The sequence below is a fragment of the Brienomyrus brachyistius genome, chromosome 10, assembly GCF_023856365.1.
Source record: "Brienomyrus brachyistius isolate T26 chromosome 10, BBRACH_0.4, whole genome shotgun sequence".
Classification (NCBI taxonomy): domain Eukaryota; kingdom Metazoa; phylum Chordata; class Actinopteri; order Osteoglossiformes; family Mormyridae; genus Brienomyrus; species Brienomyrus brachyistius.
Window position 1 is genome coordinate 12,794,357 of NC_064542.1, and position 18,735 is coordinate 12,813,091.

Here is an 18,735-nt window from a genome sequence, read left to right on the forward strand (position 1 = left end):
TATTTGACTGTAGCTCTTCCTGCAAATGTGTCAATAGTTCCTGTTTTAAAAGCCTAAGAAATCTTGTAAATGTGTGTTCCAGGGTTCCTGGGACAGGACAGGGTAGCAACCTGAATCAACAATTTGCAGAATGAACAATGATATATAAATAGCAGCATAAATTCAGGGAGAGGTTTATTGGAAGCTGTCTGACAGCAGAATGCATTGAAAGGGGGGCAGAACAGCAGAAGCAGTCACACAGAAATGTCTACAGCCCCCCCTACAGGAGACGGTCCCACCTGGGCCACGAGGGCGGAGAGCACCGTTCACATTTAACTGTTTTAATTAGGTTATTTTACTGTCACACAAAGAGTCCTGCAGTCTAATGCAAACTTCCTGTGGAACACCAGATCATTATATGACAGCCAGCATACATTTTCATGTGATTTCTTCCAGAATGTCAGGAACTTTTGTTTTAAGATGGCACTGAATATTTCTCCATTGTCTTAGTAAAGAAAGGGAATGACTGCCTGTCTCAATTAAATACTCAGATATGCACACAGACTCGAATAGCTGCAACTGGTTTCCAATATCCCCGAAAAGGTGGCGCCCTCTGGCCTCAGGTCAGTGAGGTACAGTGCAGTGGGGAGCAGAAGGACCGCCTTAAACACCCAATGTCGATGATACCACCATAAACGTCTCCAATCACGACCCTGTACATTAACCAAACAGAGCTACAGATGTCCATGCATGAACTCACCAGCACCACCTACAGTCTGGAGTCAGTGTAGAGCCGTGATCTTCTGCCTGTTTATATTACATCACCGCATGACCACTTCCTGCCCCGTAACCACCTGGGCTCATTGATAGCAGATGCTGCTTTTTGATTGGACGACAGTATGACTGTCATAATTATGGAAGGCACTGCTTCCGATAATTACTGCTTACATTGCTAAAGACTCATTATCTCTTGGCAATAAAAAAAAAAAAAGAATTAGTGGCAATCACTGTCGATGATAAATTAATGCTTAATTAGCGCCTGCCCTTTCTGGACAAAGAGACGAAGAGGATAGAGTGTAATCAATCTAAGCAGAGAACCATACAGTATACACTGTATACAAAACACGAACTCAGAGGTAAGGGGTACACATGCACCTGGGCCCCGCTTGTTACACTCAAATTGTTTATGTCACCAACTGGTCACCAGAGCATCTCATCATAAACAGCTGAATTGAAGAGGCTACAAATGCTCTCAGAAATGCGGAGTATAGATTACTAGTCCTTTTTTACACAAGTTCAGTGGCGATAAGGTGGAGAATCTTTCCTTTTTAGTTTTGATCATTTGCAAAAGACTTAGTTCAGACTAATTCATATTAATTAGTTTAGCAATATTAATCTGTTTGTACTAATTAATATTGATTAATAAAACTAATTAATATTAATTATCTCCCAGTGAATTCACCTTGCCAGAAATGGCAAGTGTAAATCTGACTGGAGGGAACTTTGGCAGAGACAGATTTTCCTTCTGGGTGGTTCTCAAAGTTCCTGAGATTGGAGTTTCCCAGTCTGCACGATGACATGTCCCTCAGGTGATGAATCAATTACAAGAGATGATCATTCTCTTCTGTGATTAGTCACTGAATTGACCAATCATTGAGAAGACCATCCCCAGAGGTCACATTCCCAGTACACCCATCATAACTAATCAGAGAAAAACACTGTGCAGCTCGTAGCTTCTATAGATTTTGTGAGCTGACTGTAATACAAAAACGCTTCTCTGCTTCTTCTTCATAGCGAAGTTAGCCAGCGTACCATGCCTGGATCTCAGAGGATGAATACAGTGCATGTAAGGCAGGAACACTGGGTGACTCACCAGTACAATTACCCAGCAAATATAATGCCCTACTTGATCAATGAGAATACCACAGAGTCCCAAAAAAAAACCTGAAATACATCTACATGCTATATGGGCCTTAGTGTGCAGGAAATCTATACAAACTAAGATCAGCATTTTTAGACTGTCAGTGAGTTTAGCTGTCCGGTGGTAGAGTGTTTATAACAAATTGTGTGAGTGTTGGTCAGCCCGTGTGTATAAATACATAAATCATGTATGTGTTTATGTCATTTCCATGTGAATGTATGTACGTCAGAGTGTGTATAGCAATGTGTCTGTTAGTTGGTGTGTCTATCAGTCAGTGTATCTGTCAGTCAGTGTGTCCGTCAGTCGGTTTGTCCTTCAGTCGGTGTGTCCTTCAGTCGGCGCGTCCGTCAGTCGGCGTGTCCGTCAGTCGGCGTGTCTGTCAGTCGGCGTGTCCGTCAGTCGGTGTGTCTGTCAGTCGGCGTGTTCGTCAGTCAGTGTGTTCATCAGTCAGTACTTCGGGGCCTAGAAGCTGTTGTCGATGTTCCACACGTCGCCACTGAGCGCATTAGCGGCTCCCTGCAGCGTCCAGGTGAGCAGGGCCAGCTGGCGGCGGAAGTGCGCCTCGTCGAAGCGCTGCGGCTCAGAGCGCAGCAAGGACAGGTGCTCAGTGAGTGCGCTGACCGTGTGCTCGCCCCGGCCGTGCAGAACATGCCGGAATGGGGTCTCCACCGCCGACACGTACTGGGACAGGAAGTAGTACTCCACCTGCAGGGACCCGCAAGCCCCGCCCCCCCAACCACACCGTTATAGCACCAGGCCTGTGATAACGCGCACAGACACAAGATTTACCACATGAAGATTATAAGAGTGTTTTTTAATATGTGTACTTGACCATACTTGTGTTCTCATGTACCCATTTGACATCATCTTCCATTGCAGAAGATCAGTTCCCATACTCAAGGGCAGAAGTAAAAATCCCCGGATGTCATTCTTGCTCCGCCCCAAATATGAAGGATACATCCGGTGCATCCTTGTCAAATGAGACCAATCTCATGATCCATCGCTCCTCAAGTTCGCTCTTGGATAGCAAGTTAGCAAGACCGGTCTTGCCAAGACCACAAGCACGATCTTTGTGTTCGTGGTATTGAGAAACACCCTAAATCATGTGATTTCAAAATGGCGACCTTCAGCTCACCCGCATGATGCGCGTGTTGTAGAGGCGGGCCATCCGCTCATCATGAACGTCGCTGTTCTGGATGGTGTCTCGCAGCGTCTCCGCCGCGCGGTTATAATCCCCACGAGCACTGAACACCCACTGCAGGGAGAGGCCTCGGGCCTGTGGAGGTGCGGAGGGGGCATGAACTGCGATGTCCCACCACCCCCCCAGCCGACCTTTCAACCCCTCGGACGTGCGCCTGCTCACCTGCAGCTCTGGGGAGAACTTGTTGAGCTGGGAGCCGAAGCTGAGCACGGCGCCGCTGTAGCAGGTGACGTCCAGCGGAAGGATGTGGTCGTGGGCAAGGTGCAGCACCATCAGTCCCACCAGCTCCCCCACGCTGTGGCCCAGCGCCCCCACTCGGCCCTGCAGCACCTCCTGCAGCCGCTCGGCGGTATCCAGCTGCGTGTTGATGAAGGGATATGGGCGACTGTCCTGTCCAGGGCGGCGACGGAGAGCAGGGATGCCAGAGAGAGAGGAGATGGAGGGGCGAGGTTAGGAGACGAGAGAAGGAAACAGGGGACGCATATGTCACAGAGATTAGGGTACAGTGGACAATAATGTCATAGAGACAGGAGGAGCTTGACACTAAGTGGACAAAACTTAATAATTAATGCGAAGGTCTACTAATTTGGGGGGGTGGAAGATGTCCCCCCCCCCCCCCCCGCTCCTATGCCCCTGGAAGGAGGGCCTGACATGGAAGAGAGGCATTATGGAGATATAGGAGAAGATACAGGACAGATATGAAGGGGATGCAGGACACAAATCAAGGACATGGTGGGGGGCATAGGGAGGGAGGTGGGAAGGCAGGTGGGATCATTTAGACTGACAAGGAAGGTGGAAAATAAGACGGGAAAGAAGAGAAATATATGAATATAACCGTAATAGAAAGAGAGCATAAAGTGGGAGAAGGATCTTTGGTGGGGGGGGTTGTACCTCCATGAAGCGGACCTCCATGGCCGGCACGCCTGCAAAGGCAGTGAAACTGTAACCCCCACTGTTCAGGAACAAGGGCTTCACTCTGCCAGGAGACAACAGGGGGCGACAAAGAGCCATCAGCAGGAGAGCCGTGGAGTAGCCCAGCTGATCAGAGAAGGGCTAACAGTGTGAGCTCTGGGATTGACTGGCCTGCACTGCCCAAGGCATATGCATTCCCTGGCCATCTGGGTTCCAAGCCCAGAAGGTCTACATCTGTTCATTTTCCAAAACCTCTTTTCCAGTACAGCCTTGCTGAGGGCTGGGGGCACCCAGGAAGGGGCACCAGTCCATAGCATGGCACTAAAGGTGATGTATGGATGCCACTTCCAGGAATACACTTGGGTGAAGGGGACAGAACATGTAAAATCCACTCACACTCAGATCGAGGAGTGGGATTTGAACCAACAACCTTGGAGGTGTGAGGTAATCATTCTACCAACTGAGCCCCCATCACCCAGTATACAAGCAGAGCTGTGAAAAACACACAGGCATCTCCCATGCGGCAGAGTGACCGTCCTTTGCTGCTCAGCCTCGCAGTGACTCGTGCTGAGATGTGTGTCGGGACTCTGGGGGACTGCGGCTTTATGACAGATGGCAGCGGGGCCATCTGCGAGATGACACGAGCCCTGCCGGTGTCCACGGCCGCCGGCCACTAGCAGCCTCACAGCGTACCGCCAGAGTCTCTAACATAAAGACAACTTCCCGTGGGCGCAAAAGTCAACTACGCAATATGTACTGAGGTGGGGACGAGTTCCCTGCATTGTCAAAAGAGCCACTTAGTCAGCACTAACAAAAAGCTCGTTCCCTAATAACTTTTAAAACTCCATTTTTCATAACTTCCTGTCTAGCAACAGGGTGACAGTGAGTCTGGATCCTATCCCAGGAAGCACTGGGCACGAGATGCCATGAATCGCGATGCCAATACTTTGCAGGCCTTAGACACACACAGTCACACACTATGTGCAATTTATAAGCACCAGCTTGCCTAAATGCAGTTTCTGGACTATGGGAGGAAACCGGATAACTTACATCTACAGTTAAAGGTGGGATTCGACCCTCTAACCCTCTAGGTTTGATGCACCATTCTTAAGAATAATAATTTAATTAAGAATAAAGAATACTTTTTAAACACAAGCACGAGCTTAAGAATCAATGAAGTTATAAATCAAAGATATTGTTGCTGTCTGAGAAAAACCATGAATGTTCACTTTTTGACGATCGTAACTTTTTACTGTAGATGGAATGAGTCCGTTCTGTCTACTGATATTGCTCGACATCTAGTTGACCGATAAAAAGATGTTGTACGATGTCATCTATTTAACAAGTGTTTATGTTGTAATAGGTAGAATTTGTCTTCATGATCATTTCTTGTCTGTCATGTCTTCATCTGTATGGACTACTGTATATTGCTAATTGTGATAGATAGATAAATAGATAGACAGACAGACAGATTGCTAACACTGTCAATTGTTAAAAAATGAATATCTCAAAGCGCATCCACCCCAGATCCGCTAATAACTTGCATACTCACATCTGGTTCTTCCAGCTGGCACCTTGGCCCTGCGTGTAATCATAAATGGTGTGGCCTGAGTGTTTGGGATGCTCCACCTGACGGCGACACAGAAGAAAGCCGGACATTCATACACAGCAAGATGCTTCAACCAAGCAGCTCTGCATATTTCACTTTACGTCATAAACCGCCATGTCCCCTGCTGTCCTCTGAGGTGTAGAGACTCATGGGAGTACTACTTACAAAAAAATGTTCTTAGGGCAGAAGGAAAAACGATTGGCGCAGAGAGATATCCAATCAGATTGTAGAGGAGATGGGTCCAAGAAACTAGAGGAGACAAGACCAACCAATCAAATGTCTTGGTCCCACCTCTTGGATCCACATCCTCTACAATCTGATTGGTTATCTCTCTAGACCAATCACTTTTCCTTCTGCCCACAGAACATTTTTTATTTTTTTTTTGTGATCAATTGTCAGAAATTAATTGACACACCACAGCACACAACAACAAAATGCGTTCTCTGCATATGTGACAATGTGACATAGCAGGGGGCAGCTAATTCAGCGCTGAGGGAGCAGTAGTACAGAGCCACATGTAGCCAGGATGTAGGAGGCAAAAGAAGAAGGGCTCTCTCTCACCTGCTTGATAACTCCCTCGATGAGATTAACCAGCAGGGGGCTGGTGTAGACAGACAGATTGTCATCACCTGAACATACAGAGGACAAGTGCAAACATACACAGGGATAAACGGCTACAGCCCCAGGCAGGAGGTAAGCGGTGCGTAACGTAAACAAGGAGACGACTGGCAATCGCAATCCAAAACAGCCCGGTAACATGCAGGAATAATAAGGGTAGGATGAACGGACACAGAGAAAGAAAACACATTCAGATGCAGATGACAGGGCGAACGAATGAAGCAACGGTCAACAGGAAAGACAAGAAAGTTACCCAGAACTGCCTTGTCCAGACTGAAGTAGGCCACGGCTTTCAAGTGTAGCATAGTGAGGTAACCCTGGCAACAAGAGAACTCAGGAATCAATGGGATGCTCTCTGTAAGGATGCATTTTCAAAATATCAGAAGGATTCTCTTCACTTTCATTTTTCTTTTTTTATTACGTATAAAAAATTATATGAAGGCTGCAAAATGCGGAACTGGAAGACCGTTCTGTTCAGGAAAGGAAGGAATATATCATTCCTTAATTCTCACTGAAATGAATGAAGGCGACAGCGCAATACGAACCTCCAACCACTCAGTGGCCCCAACATTGCCAAAGTCTGCAGCATCCCAGCTGACGAACAACAAACTCCGGCGGGGATAGAATCCTATAACGTGAGAAAAAAAACGTTTGAACCCTTTCTGCTGGCTAGAATCATATCTGCCTCAGAACATGTCAAAAATTCTACAATGTTTGTTAAACTGACATCTTTAAACTAAAAGAAAAAGTTTGCAATCTGGGGACAGCAAGTAGCTGTGGTTTGTTAGTACATCAATACAAGGTGATGCTTCACAGGTCGGTTATGATATGGTGATGCTTCACAGGTCAATTATGATATGGTGATGCTTCACAGGTCGGTTATGATATGGTGATGCTTCACAGGTCAATTATGATATGGTGATGCTTCACAGGTCGGTTATGATATGGTGATGCTTCACAGGTCGGTTATGATATGGTGATGCTTCACAGGTCAATTATGATATGGTGATGCTTCACAGGTCGGTTATGATATGGTGATGCTTCACAGGTCGGTTATGATATGGTGATGCTTCACAGGTCAATTATGATATGGTGATGCTTCACAGGTCAATTATGATATGGTGATGCTTCACAGGTCGGTTATGATATGGTGATGCTTCACAGGTCGGTTATGATATGGTGATGCTTCACAGGTCAATTATGATATGGTGATGCTTCACAGGTCAATTAATAATAATAATAATAATAATAATAATCGATACTTTTATTGTCCCCGTAGGGAAATTGTCTTTACGCCTCCCACAACTTGCTCTTTTTTCATAGAGGAAGTTGTCTGCGAAGGGCTGCCACCCGCAGCGGCGCCCAGGGAGCTGGGAGTTAAGGGCCTTGCTCAAGGACCCACAGGCTGAGGCTGGGTTTGAACCTGCGACCTTCTGATTACAGGCACACAGGCTTCATTATGATATGATATTCAATTATGATATGGTAGAGTTATGGTTTAAAGGTTGCTTATGGTTGGGTTGTGGTTCGCAATGTACCGTTCTCCACCATGGAGCTGAAGGTGCGGGCGAGCTCCAGCAGGATGGCAGTGCCCACCCCGGACTTAGCAGCCCCAGGATCCCAGGAGTCACGCTGCGCTCCCATGATTATGTAATGGTCTGGATAAGAGGTGGAAACACGATAAAAGGCACAGACAACAAGACCCTTACACAAGACTCATAAGGCATGATTGCAATTAAAATAAAACCAATTAGCACCCCCCCCCAGCTCTGTGTGTGGAGTTTGCATGTTCTCTGTAAGTTCGCATACAGGCAGTCCCCACATTAAGAACGACCAGCTAATGGCTTGTACTTCCAAACTTACAGCCTGTGATATAAAAAATTTCAGTTAAATACAATGGTATGTCATAACGAGTGCACACACTACTTTGTCAAGCTCGTGAAAACATTGTGTGATTTCAGCAGTTCATTGGCTCGAGGTACAGTACAGTACCGTATGTACTTTGCGATCTAGTGTGTTGTCCTGTGACAGACTGACACCCCATCCAAGGTTTTCATCTACTTCAGACATTTCTTTTACATTTTATTCAATTTCACAGAAGTTTTTAACAATTGCGAAGGCAGGGTCAGAGAGTCCCTGGAGCAAGTCGGAGGTTAATGCCTTTGCTCAAGAGTCCAACAATGAAATCATTCTGCTGCTCCCAAGATTTGAGCAGGTGACCTTCCGATCACAGACACGCCAACCTAACCGGCTGAGCCACACGTCGCTTGATGCCCAGGCCTTCCCTGGATAAACTCCACACCCATCGTGAAGCTTTGCTCAGCACGTGGTTATGGAAAATGGTTATAACTAATCTACCTCATACAAGAAAGCCTGTCTGTACTGGGGAACACCTGAGAGTCTTTCTGGGTTTGTGTGCGAGAGACAAACGCAGATTTGGCGATCAGTGGACAACAGACAGGATATTAGTCAGCGTGTGCACGTGTGTGTGTGTGTGTGTGTGTGTGTGTGTGTGTGTGTGTGTGTGTGTCTGTGTGCGAGCGTGTGACTGAAGGTGTGACCGGTCCCGGCAGGTGCCTCCACCTGGCTCCGTCTTTCCTTCAATGGAGGCGAAGATGTTGTTGAGCAGCACAGGTGTCATGGTGTTATAAACGCCCATCCTTACTCTGCGGCCTTCGACAGCGCCGAATGCGAGGCCCAGCGCACAGCGGACGTAAGGGAGGCGTCCCTGCCAGCCGCGGGGACAGTCTGGCCCCATGACACCACTGAGCGTGTGTGTGGGGGGGGGGGGGGGGGGAGATAGAAAGGTCACAGGAAGGAGATTCACTAGACACATGCACACTCAGATGAAGGCTGAAAGCCAGACATTACAGAATAAAGACTCCCTATACTTGCATCAGTAACACACTATGAAATTAAACCGATAATTTTACCATCAACAAAAACAAAAGGGAAAGTCATTACCTAAGCAGTTTAGAGGCGACGTTGGCACTGATAGGCTGTGCAGGAATGATTGGCAGGCCGGAAGACTGTGTGGGCGGGAACTGGGTGTGGTTAAAGGAGGGGAAACCTGGGGTGAAAGGATCACCTGACCCTAAGTGTACCTGTGAATGTCAGGAATAAAAGAAACAGACAAATGTTGGCCACCTCAATTAAAAAAAAAAGAGTCCAAAGCTTAACAGACACTGTGAAGCAACATGACTGTGGAAATATCTGTAATAAAAATGAATAGTGCTAATTCTGCAAAATGCTAATTTTTGCATTAGCATTTCGTGATGTTTTGGGAATTCACAGAGAGGAGTGTGATATATGCTCCAAGCTCAGAGATGCATCTGTTTATCAGAACTCACTTGCTTAGAGATGCATGTGTTAATCAGTACTCACATACTCAAAGATGCATGAGTTGATCAGTACTCACATATTCAGTGATGCGTGTGTTAATCAGTACTCACATACTCAGAGATGCATGAGTTGATCAGTACTCACATATTCAGTGATGCGTGTGTTAATCAGTACTCACATACTCAGAGATGCATGAGTTGATCTGTACTCACATATTCAGTGATGCATGTGTCAATCAGTACTCACATATTCAGAGATGCATGAGTTGATCAGTACTCACATACTCAGAGATGCATGTGTTAATCAGTACTCACATATTCAGTGATGCATGTGTTAATCAGTACTCATATGCTGAGAGATGGATGAGCTGATAATTGCTGACGTGTTCCAAGAGCGATGTGCTGATCAGTTCTTACATGCTCAGAGATTGATGAGTTCGAGCTGAGTCCCAGTCTACGGGGGTCCTGGGGCACATCAGCAGGGTCGGGATAGATGAGTACCCCCCCAAGCCCTGCTTGTTGGGCATGCCACACTTTCTCTGCATAACTCACACCGCCACCAACTCTCACCACTGCCAATGCGCCCGCTAGTGACAGCCCACGTGAAAGCAGAAGATGGAAATCTTCCTCCCTGCCGTAATTCACGTAGACTACACTACCCTGAGAGAGGAGATGAACACATTCATTATTCACACGTACTTGTACATACACATAGAGACACGATGCACACATTTTGTTCTAGTTTCCCAATATATTTAGAGTCCTAATGTCTCTAAGGTACTTGTTTTTCAGATAATGCCACTCTTGAGATGGCAGGTTCCTAAACCTTGTCCATAAACACATAAACAAACACAGATAAAAGTCCACATAGATATACCATGGCTGTTCCTGTTCCACTATAAGCACAGTAAGTCTGAGTATTTTCTGGCAAGAGGTCCTCCAGCACTGTGCCCTGCTCATCTACTACCCACAGTGAGTTCTTCTTGGTCCTAATAAAAAACAGTAATTAAGTGAAAAACACATTGTTATGCCACCTTGAGAAGAAGAGGATATCCTTCACTTTTGGTCAGACCCATTACAGCAAGATCAAGTCTATTTTCTGGAAGATTCTGAACTTCATAAACAACAGTTATCTCCAGACGAAGCTTCGTCAACCATTTGCTGTATTTTTTGACCCCACTAGATGGCGGTCTTGACTTGCTTTTGGACATGCATTGAGCCCTTTTTTGAACACAGAGCACCATCTAGTGGGGTCAGAAAATACAGCAAGTGGTTCATGAAGCTTCATTTGGCCATCACTAATAAACAGTTTATGTCTAATTTAATCATCTGTATGATTATGTACATACCAGTTAGATATTAAATCTATGCGTGCCCCCTTATTAAAATATACCATTAAAAAATTGAGGAAAGGTACATGCAAATCACAAAATCAATACTGAGAAACTATTCCTGGGATATTCACTTGGATGGGAACTGCAAGGTGGCGTAGTGCGAGTCTGTCCAAGTGTGGTCCATTCGCAGCTGCCGAAAGTTCTGCAGGATCTCGCTGGCCAGCTCGCTCCCTTCCAAGGACCCCGGTGGGTGGGCTGCCCTGCTCACTCGCCTGACAAGCGGAACATTGCCAGTTCACAGTTAAGGACGCTATGACAGGTGTTTTGGATAACATGGAATTGCAGCACTCAATATAATTACAATTTATTTAGCAGATGCTTTTATCCAAAGTGACATATAATTGATTGCATGGTCATACAGTCCCTGAATCAATTGGGGGTTAATTAAGGGCCTTTCCCAAGGGCCAAAAGCTGAGAACATTCTGCTAATTCAAACCCATGATCTTCCAATTCTGGGCACAGAATTAACCTGCGTAGCCACATTCCACCCTAAACATGCATGTAATTCTTGGGACGTCCTGAAAGCATGCAGACCACTGTCATCCACATATTTTAGTGCATCTCAGAAGCATTTTAATGCAGCAAAGATTTATACTGCAGTTTCATTAAAGGACCTCTACCTGGAGCTGCCCCCCCAGTGATATAAAATGGGCTGCAGCTCTCCCTGGGTCTGGGCTTGTGGTGAGACCTTCACCTGATGGTGCTCTCAATCTTCTCCTCTCTCAAGTACTTCCTCAGCATGTCCTTCAGCTCCCCCAGGTACATGATCCCCCCAGAAGAGGTGTGCTCCGACCCGGCCGTGTCGTCATCCACCGGCACCAGCTCCCCGTCCGTGTCACTGCAGTAGTTGCAGGACCCACGGAACGCCACATAACCCAACAGGAATGCTGCAAGAAAAGGGGGACTGGACCCTCAAATAGCCGGCATGACCCCAGCCTGGTCAAAATAAACTGCCGATACTACAGTCTTGATGAGGTGGGTTCATGCACCCAATTGGCAAAAATCATATTTATGGTTAGATGATTCAATTTGTTAATTTTCTATTGTATTTTTAGCTCATACTCAGTTATGATTAATGCAATTTCTTGAAGCATTTCTACAGTGTTATATTTATAAAGAACACCACTGTCTTTTATACGGCAATCAAGCAGTTGCTGCATGGAGGGAATAGTCCATTTTCGAGCCCATTAAGGTCACACATATGAAGCTCTCCCTTAAGCAATCTCTTAAGCGATTGTTCAGGAAACAGAAGTAGGAAAAGAAATGCCTTTCGTAAGATATATTTTTAAAGTCTTCGTAAGATGCTAAGAGTCATGATTATCAGGAAACGCACCCCTGATCCCTGTGGCCTGAACCTATGGGGACCAGGATTGGGACTTGATTCCCGTGGTATGAACCTAAGGGGACCAGGATCGGGACCTGATCCCTGTGGCCTGAACCTTAGGGGACCAGGATCAGGGACACATCCCTGTGGCTTGAACCTAAAGGGACGGGATTGGGACCTCATCCCTGTGGCATGAATCTACTCAAGGTTTGATATCACCTCCCAGGACCAGAATCTGCTTTTCAGATCCAGATCACTGGTCAAATCTCTGTGACCTGGTCACATGACCTTGCTCAGTAACACGGGCCACACAAACAGGAAAAAAACAAGCAGTGACTCACTGCATTCTATCAAAGAAAAAGAACCCTTCTGGTTCTTTGACATCACATGACAAGCCCTGACTTGACCCAGCCAGAGAGGCACATGGTACACATGTCATGTTCACACCTGTGGTGAAGATCAGAAGCACGATGAGGGAGGCATAAAGAGCGACTTTCCTTGGGTCCTGGGGCAGACGTAGCACCATGGGCGTGACACCATGCGTCTCAAGAGCTTCCTCAGACTCTGGCTGGATGAGGTTCATCTCCACTTGGGAATGTCCCTCCCCTTTGGCTGTCCCACCGCCTTCTCCCCGGCCACCCACTCCAGCCCTCTGTTAGAATATAGGGCATGAGCAGTGAAATTTATGGAAAAAGTACTGGAGAGAGGGACACTTCAAAACACAGCGATCGATGTGAATGGAAAGAAAATGCACACCCTGACAGACACCATCACTGGATAATGTTATGTTGCAAAGCTCTTTCAAAGCAAAACTCTCCCTAAACATAATTCCTCTCTGAAAAAAAACATTCATTCTCCATAAATGTTTTGCACTGTGGGACTGTTGTGAACTAACAAGTAATCCCAGGATGGACAGGACACAAAGCAGGGGGCACCCTGGACAGGATGCCAGTCCTCTGCCAGGGTGCACATTCTCAGACTCTCTGCAGCATTAAATCACTTAACTGTGTGTCTTTAGAATAAATCCTCGTAACAAAAATTTATTATTTTATAATGTGGCTGACTTAGCAGGAGCAGAGCCCTCAACTCTCAGCTCAATGGCTGAACAGTTTTGCGTGTGTTCACGTGTTTCCACCACGTATAATTGTTTATCGCCAGTGTTCATGTGTACATATACTTGTTTCCTAACACTGAATGAAGGTGTGCAGGTTTGGGTGCTGTGTTTGGTTCTAGCACCTCCTTCTGGATATACCTCAAATGACACCCTATGTTTGTCAAAACATGAAATGGCTGGTTCATTTTAACAAATCAACAATTGTACTAATTTAACAAGTAACAAGAGTTAGAGCGGTGTTACAATGTCTTACCCGTGTGAGTAAGGATGGGCCAGCCTCCATGTGTCTGTAGGGCTGTCCTGCTAAGGGAGTTTCAGAGATTGTGCAGTGATCACACAGAGTTCAGATTTAATCCAGTTCAATTGTACCGACAGACTAAAAATTAAGATAATTCAGCAGTGTTTTTCCATTATTAGACTATTATTGAAATAACACAAACAGTTACATGCTGCACCCGTATCGCGATTTCTGACCGATTTCCGATTGATCCTCTATAAAGATTCCCAGGAGACCTATTTCTGTTTGGTCAGATCAACACATACACGATAACGGTTCAAATTCCGGTTTTTTAAAACAACAGCAAACACTTTTACTTCTCGGCACTCAGAAAATGCAACGTTTTTTGGGGTGATGCAATTTGTGAGGGAGGGGGTGTTCGCGTCCCCCCTGCTCCTTCTCCCTGTCTGTAGCTCTAAGATAAGCGAAGGAAGGAAGAACAGGCACACCCTGTCAGTCAGCGCGTGCACACACACACACACACCTGCACAGTGGGCTTTAAGAATTTTTCGTAGTAGCCAGCTGGACAAGTTCCGTAAAAAATAAATAAATAAATTAATTAATTAATACTAGCCCAGACAAGGCAGCCCACAATGCACAATGTAATTCTCAAGTATAAAGAGCAACCAAAGCCGTCACATCTTACAATAAATTACTATGTAAAAAAGGTTATTGTCAGTAGGCTTATGTCATTTATTAATTTCCATAAACAATTTACTAATTCGGTGCACCACGTGGCTACACAGCGGGTGCATAGCCTATCCGCACCAGTCATCCAGCTATCCAAGAAAATGTCTGATTCTCTCATCCCCAGGTTTTTTTAATCTACATTAGGATGCTTCGCCGATGCATTAAATTAGTTTTTCAATTTATTTTCAGTGTAGGTTGCCAATAGTACAGGTCTCCATTAAAAAATCTTTGCTCATACTATTCTTCCGTTGCAATGTCAAAATTAACAAACGCCGTAACACAAAAAAATGCTAATGCATTGATGTTGACAGCCCCACATGCCTATTTTTTTTAAAAAACAAACCTTTTGTATAAATTACTCGCCTCACCCGTAACATAGGATGTCCCTGAGACACATCGTCACCCAAGGAAACTCAAATATATTGTCAAAAGATTAAGACAAATGTAATTATTCACCCCACAAATAAAACAAACTCCAAAGACACTTGTTGACGTGAAGGAATGGCATCGACAGTGTGGAATGAATTCGTCAAATACTGGGCCGCCAGCTTTGGTCAGTTGACTGGCATGAGGTTTTCAATTCGAGACGAGTCTGCACACACGTGACCGTACATTTACATGTATGTAATATTACCTTCTAAATAGTCTGGAGGGTTTGCAAACTACCCCAGCGCTTTTGATGCATCTAATCTTAGGTTCTTAATGGAATAGTATAGATTTGCTGTAGGATTTCTTGCGTGAGGGTGAGAGTCTGAAAGTGTGGCACTAATGTGAGAGAACATGAAAACAAAAGAAATTTACAAACGAGATGAGGCCATTCGGCCCATCAAGCTCATTTGGGGAGAACTCAACTGGAACTCCTGTACAAATATGCTGCTGTGCTGCACTTTCATTATAGCAGGTCAGGTCAGGTTGGGGGGCATGCACTGGTCCAGCACGTCACCACACCCACCTCAGGATCCCAGTTGGTGACCCCCCAGGCCGAATCACAGTCCATCCTCCACCCTCCAGAAATGACCGTCTCTCTGCAGCAGCCAGGTGTTACCTGGGCGTCCCCTTAGCCTGGTCCAGCCGCTCTGGTCCTCAGCAATGAGGATCCTGCGAGCCGGATCACCCTCAGGGAATCATGCCACATGGCCATAGTACCGTAACAATGCAGGTAATGTGCCTCATTCCGGACTCCTCTAGCAACCACTCATTCGACACAAAACCAGCACTACCCAAGAATTCCCCGAAAAGACACGGTACCGAATGAGTCCAGTCTTCATCTGTGGTCACTGGACAGTGTCCATGTCTCACAGTCAAACATTATAGCCATTCTCAAAAAAAATACATTTCTCTGAATACCGAGGTGACAATCTCTCACTCATATGTCAAAATGAGTAACCTAACCAGGTTTTTGCCATTTATACACAGGCAGATAAGAGTCAGCCAGAGATCATCCACCTCCAGCAGGCCTCCCAGCTGTGATTGCTGAACTGCGGGCAGTGATTGAAGAAAGCGGGGGGTAGCTACTCCATGTTGACTCCACATTAACTTTATTAACCAAACCGCAAACAGCGGCGTTCTCATGTCACCGCCTCCCCCACGCTGAACGCGAGCCCGCCACGGGACATAGAACACATCTGCCAAGGAATTAATAATGACTGGTGCTTCCTGTCATGCCATATCTGACGTCAACGTCTTTTTTTTCCTCAGTTACTGTCTGAATAACAGCCTACAGAATGTGACAGTAAAATTTCGTAAATCCTTTCAAATATTTTGTGCTTCAGATTTCATAGCAGGTCAGGGAAAATGCATTCATGTATTCAGTTTTACAAATCTAGTACTGCGTGTGAAGAAAACAAAAGTTGGTAGAAGCTGATTTCTGAACTATAAGTTTTAAGATATTAATAATGTATAAAATAATGTAGGGTGCCATAAAAATCAATGGTTTTAACATAATCTCTCATCACGGAACACAAACCGTCATTCGCTTTTATGTTCAGTGTCTTATTATAATCATGCCAATGACACATGCCACAGCTATTACTGTGAAACCAAACATCACTTCACTGCCAGACGTAAATGTTTCCTTTATATATATATCTCAGACCCACATATTGTCTAAGGATGCATGGGCATCTAAAGCTATCGTATTTCTCCATAGTCCAGCACTTCTGCTTCTTAAACCTCTGAACATCCCAGCACCTACATTTCAAACCAAACTGCAATAGGGGTCTAACATCCTCCTCTAATCTGGCAGCTAAAGACTGAATTTTCAGACTAAAATGACATTAACTGCAGCCACTCAGATGACTGTGAGTAGGCAGGAGCACAATCTGATTGGATTATGAATACTATGGTGATGTCACAAAAATTAAAAAATGATTAGGTGACATTTCAAAACATCACAATTTTATAAGTTGCAATAAACTAATGAACATCTTTCTGCCAGTTGCACACTGACATACATACATACACATCTAGCCTATGAGAGCTGGGGGTCAGTCTCACATCAAATCATAAGCAACATACAAGGAAGTCACCTTTAATCTCAGCTATGCTCTACGGCAGGGTTTCCCAGCCTAACAATGACTGCGGACCAGTTCGCTTTCTGCAAAATTTCAGATATGTGTGTGTGTGTGTGTGTGTGTGTGGGTGGGGGGTTCTGGTAATGAACTGCAGTTTTCATTTCGGATGCAACGAGAACATGCGGATATTGGGGATTGTTTAAAACAAAAAAAAACAGAGCAGCTTAAAAATACACAAATTCTAATTCCGGAAACTGACAAACCCCTCCTTAAAACCCCCAGGATCCCGTGGCCTGGGGGGACACCGGTGGGTCAGGGTGGGGAGCCCCTGCCACAAGGCACTGCTCATTGTCACTTGCATATTCTCACACTGACAACCAGAAAGACTTCTTAGGAAAATTCAGGCAAGATGACATTTTTCCACCATTTCAGCTGCACAGCTGCACAGCGTGAACCTTCCGCAGAGGAGCCCACAGCCACAACCAGCTGAGGGCCCTATTAATATTAATTTTGTTTTTCAGTAGCGAACGATAAGCAGATTAATACAGCAGAGAACCAGGTGATAGTCTGTTTTGCTAAAATAGTATATAAAACTACACAGACTCCACAGTTTCTGAGTGTGACTAAAATTTATTACAAAATTTTTTGAATGATTTTTAAGGTGAATTTATAAAGCATGTTTCACAGACACAAAGTGCTGTACACAATGACAAAACATTAAAACAGACCCAACATACAGAAGATTCACTTTAAATTAGAATTGTAAAGGACACATGTGGTATTAACCCTCTGTTACTGGCCACATGGTCTTCAAGGGCACAACCCAGACAAACTCCACAGACCCCTGGGACCCAGAGAGGTGGGACAAGGCAAAGCACGAGAGATTCAGTACAAATAACAGTGATCCGATAGTGATGTCCCCGACACAGCGCCGCTGGGTCCTAATGACCCTCTTTTAACAAAATCATTTAGACCCACACTGCCCTGCGATGGGCTGGCTCCCCATCCAGGGTTGTTCCCTGCCTCGTGCCCATTGCTTCCGGGATAGGCTCTGGACCCCCTGCGACCCAGTAGGATAAGCGGTTTGAAAAATGGATGGATGGATGGATTTAGACCCACACTCATATAGACTATATTTGAAAATAAGAGTTAATGGATAATTCAATCCACAGCCCTGTCTACCTCTGTGCAAACACTCACACACACACACTCACTACAAATACTGCTTACGGTCAAAGACCACCCCCCCACCCCCACCAAGAAAAAAGAAGAGCCACTGTAAAACACAGATTATGGGGTTACTTTTGGTAAATGTGACAGGTAGGTTTACAGGAGTCCCGTGCAGCGTTATTTGCCGTTAGAAAGCAGTTATGTCCGTACTCACCCCTTCCCCTATCTGCCTCCCCGCAAACTGCACTCGTGAAACCTTGATATGACACTATCTTTAAAAACTCTGCCTGTCGAGGATTCCAGTTATCGCTCCTCCCAGTGTGACTTCCCTTGCATGCTATTGGCCAGAGGAAAGGATACATGTGTGAGTGTGCATGTGTAAAAGAAGCTCAACTGCACAAGGGAAACCCTCAAGGTGCATCATGGGAATAGTAGATTTGTAGAGGAATTGGAATTGTTTTGATCCTGGCACAGCACTGGTAATTAACAAAGAAAATTCACATTCACTAAACCAGCAGGCACCTCCCTATCTAATCACTTAAATGAACTGTTTTGTATTCTCTGGATGGGGAATCACATGGTTTTGGAACTAGTCACCGACACTTAATCTGATAACTCAAAAAGTATTTGATGGACCTTTTTCAAACTAAGCAGACACATCATATAAGTGAA

General features: G+C 45.3%; 1 protein-coding gene across 2 annotated transcripts; it reads right to left on the reverse strand.

Moving 5' to 3' along the window:
* Positions 1 to 157: 157 nt before the first annotated feature.
* On the reverse strand, positions 158 to 18,383 carry tfr2 (transferrin receptor 2). 2 transcript variants are annotated; one of them, XM_049028152.1, is made up of 18 exons: positions 18,278 to 18,383; positions 13,667 to 13,716; positions 12,747 to 12,951; positions 11,670 to 11,862; positions 11,047 to 11,187; positions 10,459 to 10,570; positions 9,999 to 10,241; positions 9,205 to 9,344; positions 8,824 to 9,005; positions 7,779 to 7,898; positions 6,786 to 6,868; positions 6,494 to 6,557; positions 6,184 to 6,251; positions 5,566 to 5,642; positions 3,993 to 4,077; positions 3,264 to 3,491; positions 3,036 to 3,176; positions 158 to 2,605 (listed from the first exon to the last, which is right to left on the reverse strand). In XM_049028152.1, the coding sequence occupies exons 2-18, from the start codon at positions 13,694 to 13,696 to the stop codon at positions 2,363 to 2,365; spliced, it is 2,355 nt and encodes a 784-aa protein (XP_048884109.1). In that variant the 5' UTR covers positions 13,697 to 13,716; positions 18,278 to 18,383; the 3' UTR covers positions 158 to 2,362. The 2 variants fall into 2 exon arrangements, with proteins under 2 accessions (XP_048884109.1, XP_048884110.1); XM_049028153.1 differs by having other exon boundaries at positions 13,667 to 13,713; positions 18,278 to 18,376.
* Positions 18,384 to 18,735: the final 352 nt, after the last annotated feature.

What these genes read in the sequence shown, in the direction of transcription:
- tfr2 (XM_049028152.1), bottom strand. Translation starts at nt 13,696, where the DNA reads ATGGAGGCTGGCCCATCCTTACTCACACGG. An exon ending in CAGCTCCATGGTGGAGAACG is followed by an intron (nt 6,869 to 7,778) that starts GTACATTGCGAA and finishes CTCACGTTATAG; the next exon opens with GATTCTATCCCCGCCGGAGT. An exon ending in TCGAGGGAGTTATCAAGCAG is followed by an intron (nt 5,643 to 6,183) that starts GTGAGAGAGAGC and finishes TGTCGCCGTCAG; the next exon opens with GTGGAGCATCCCAAACACTC.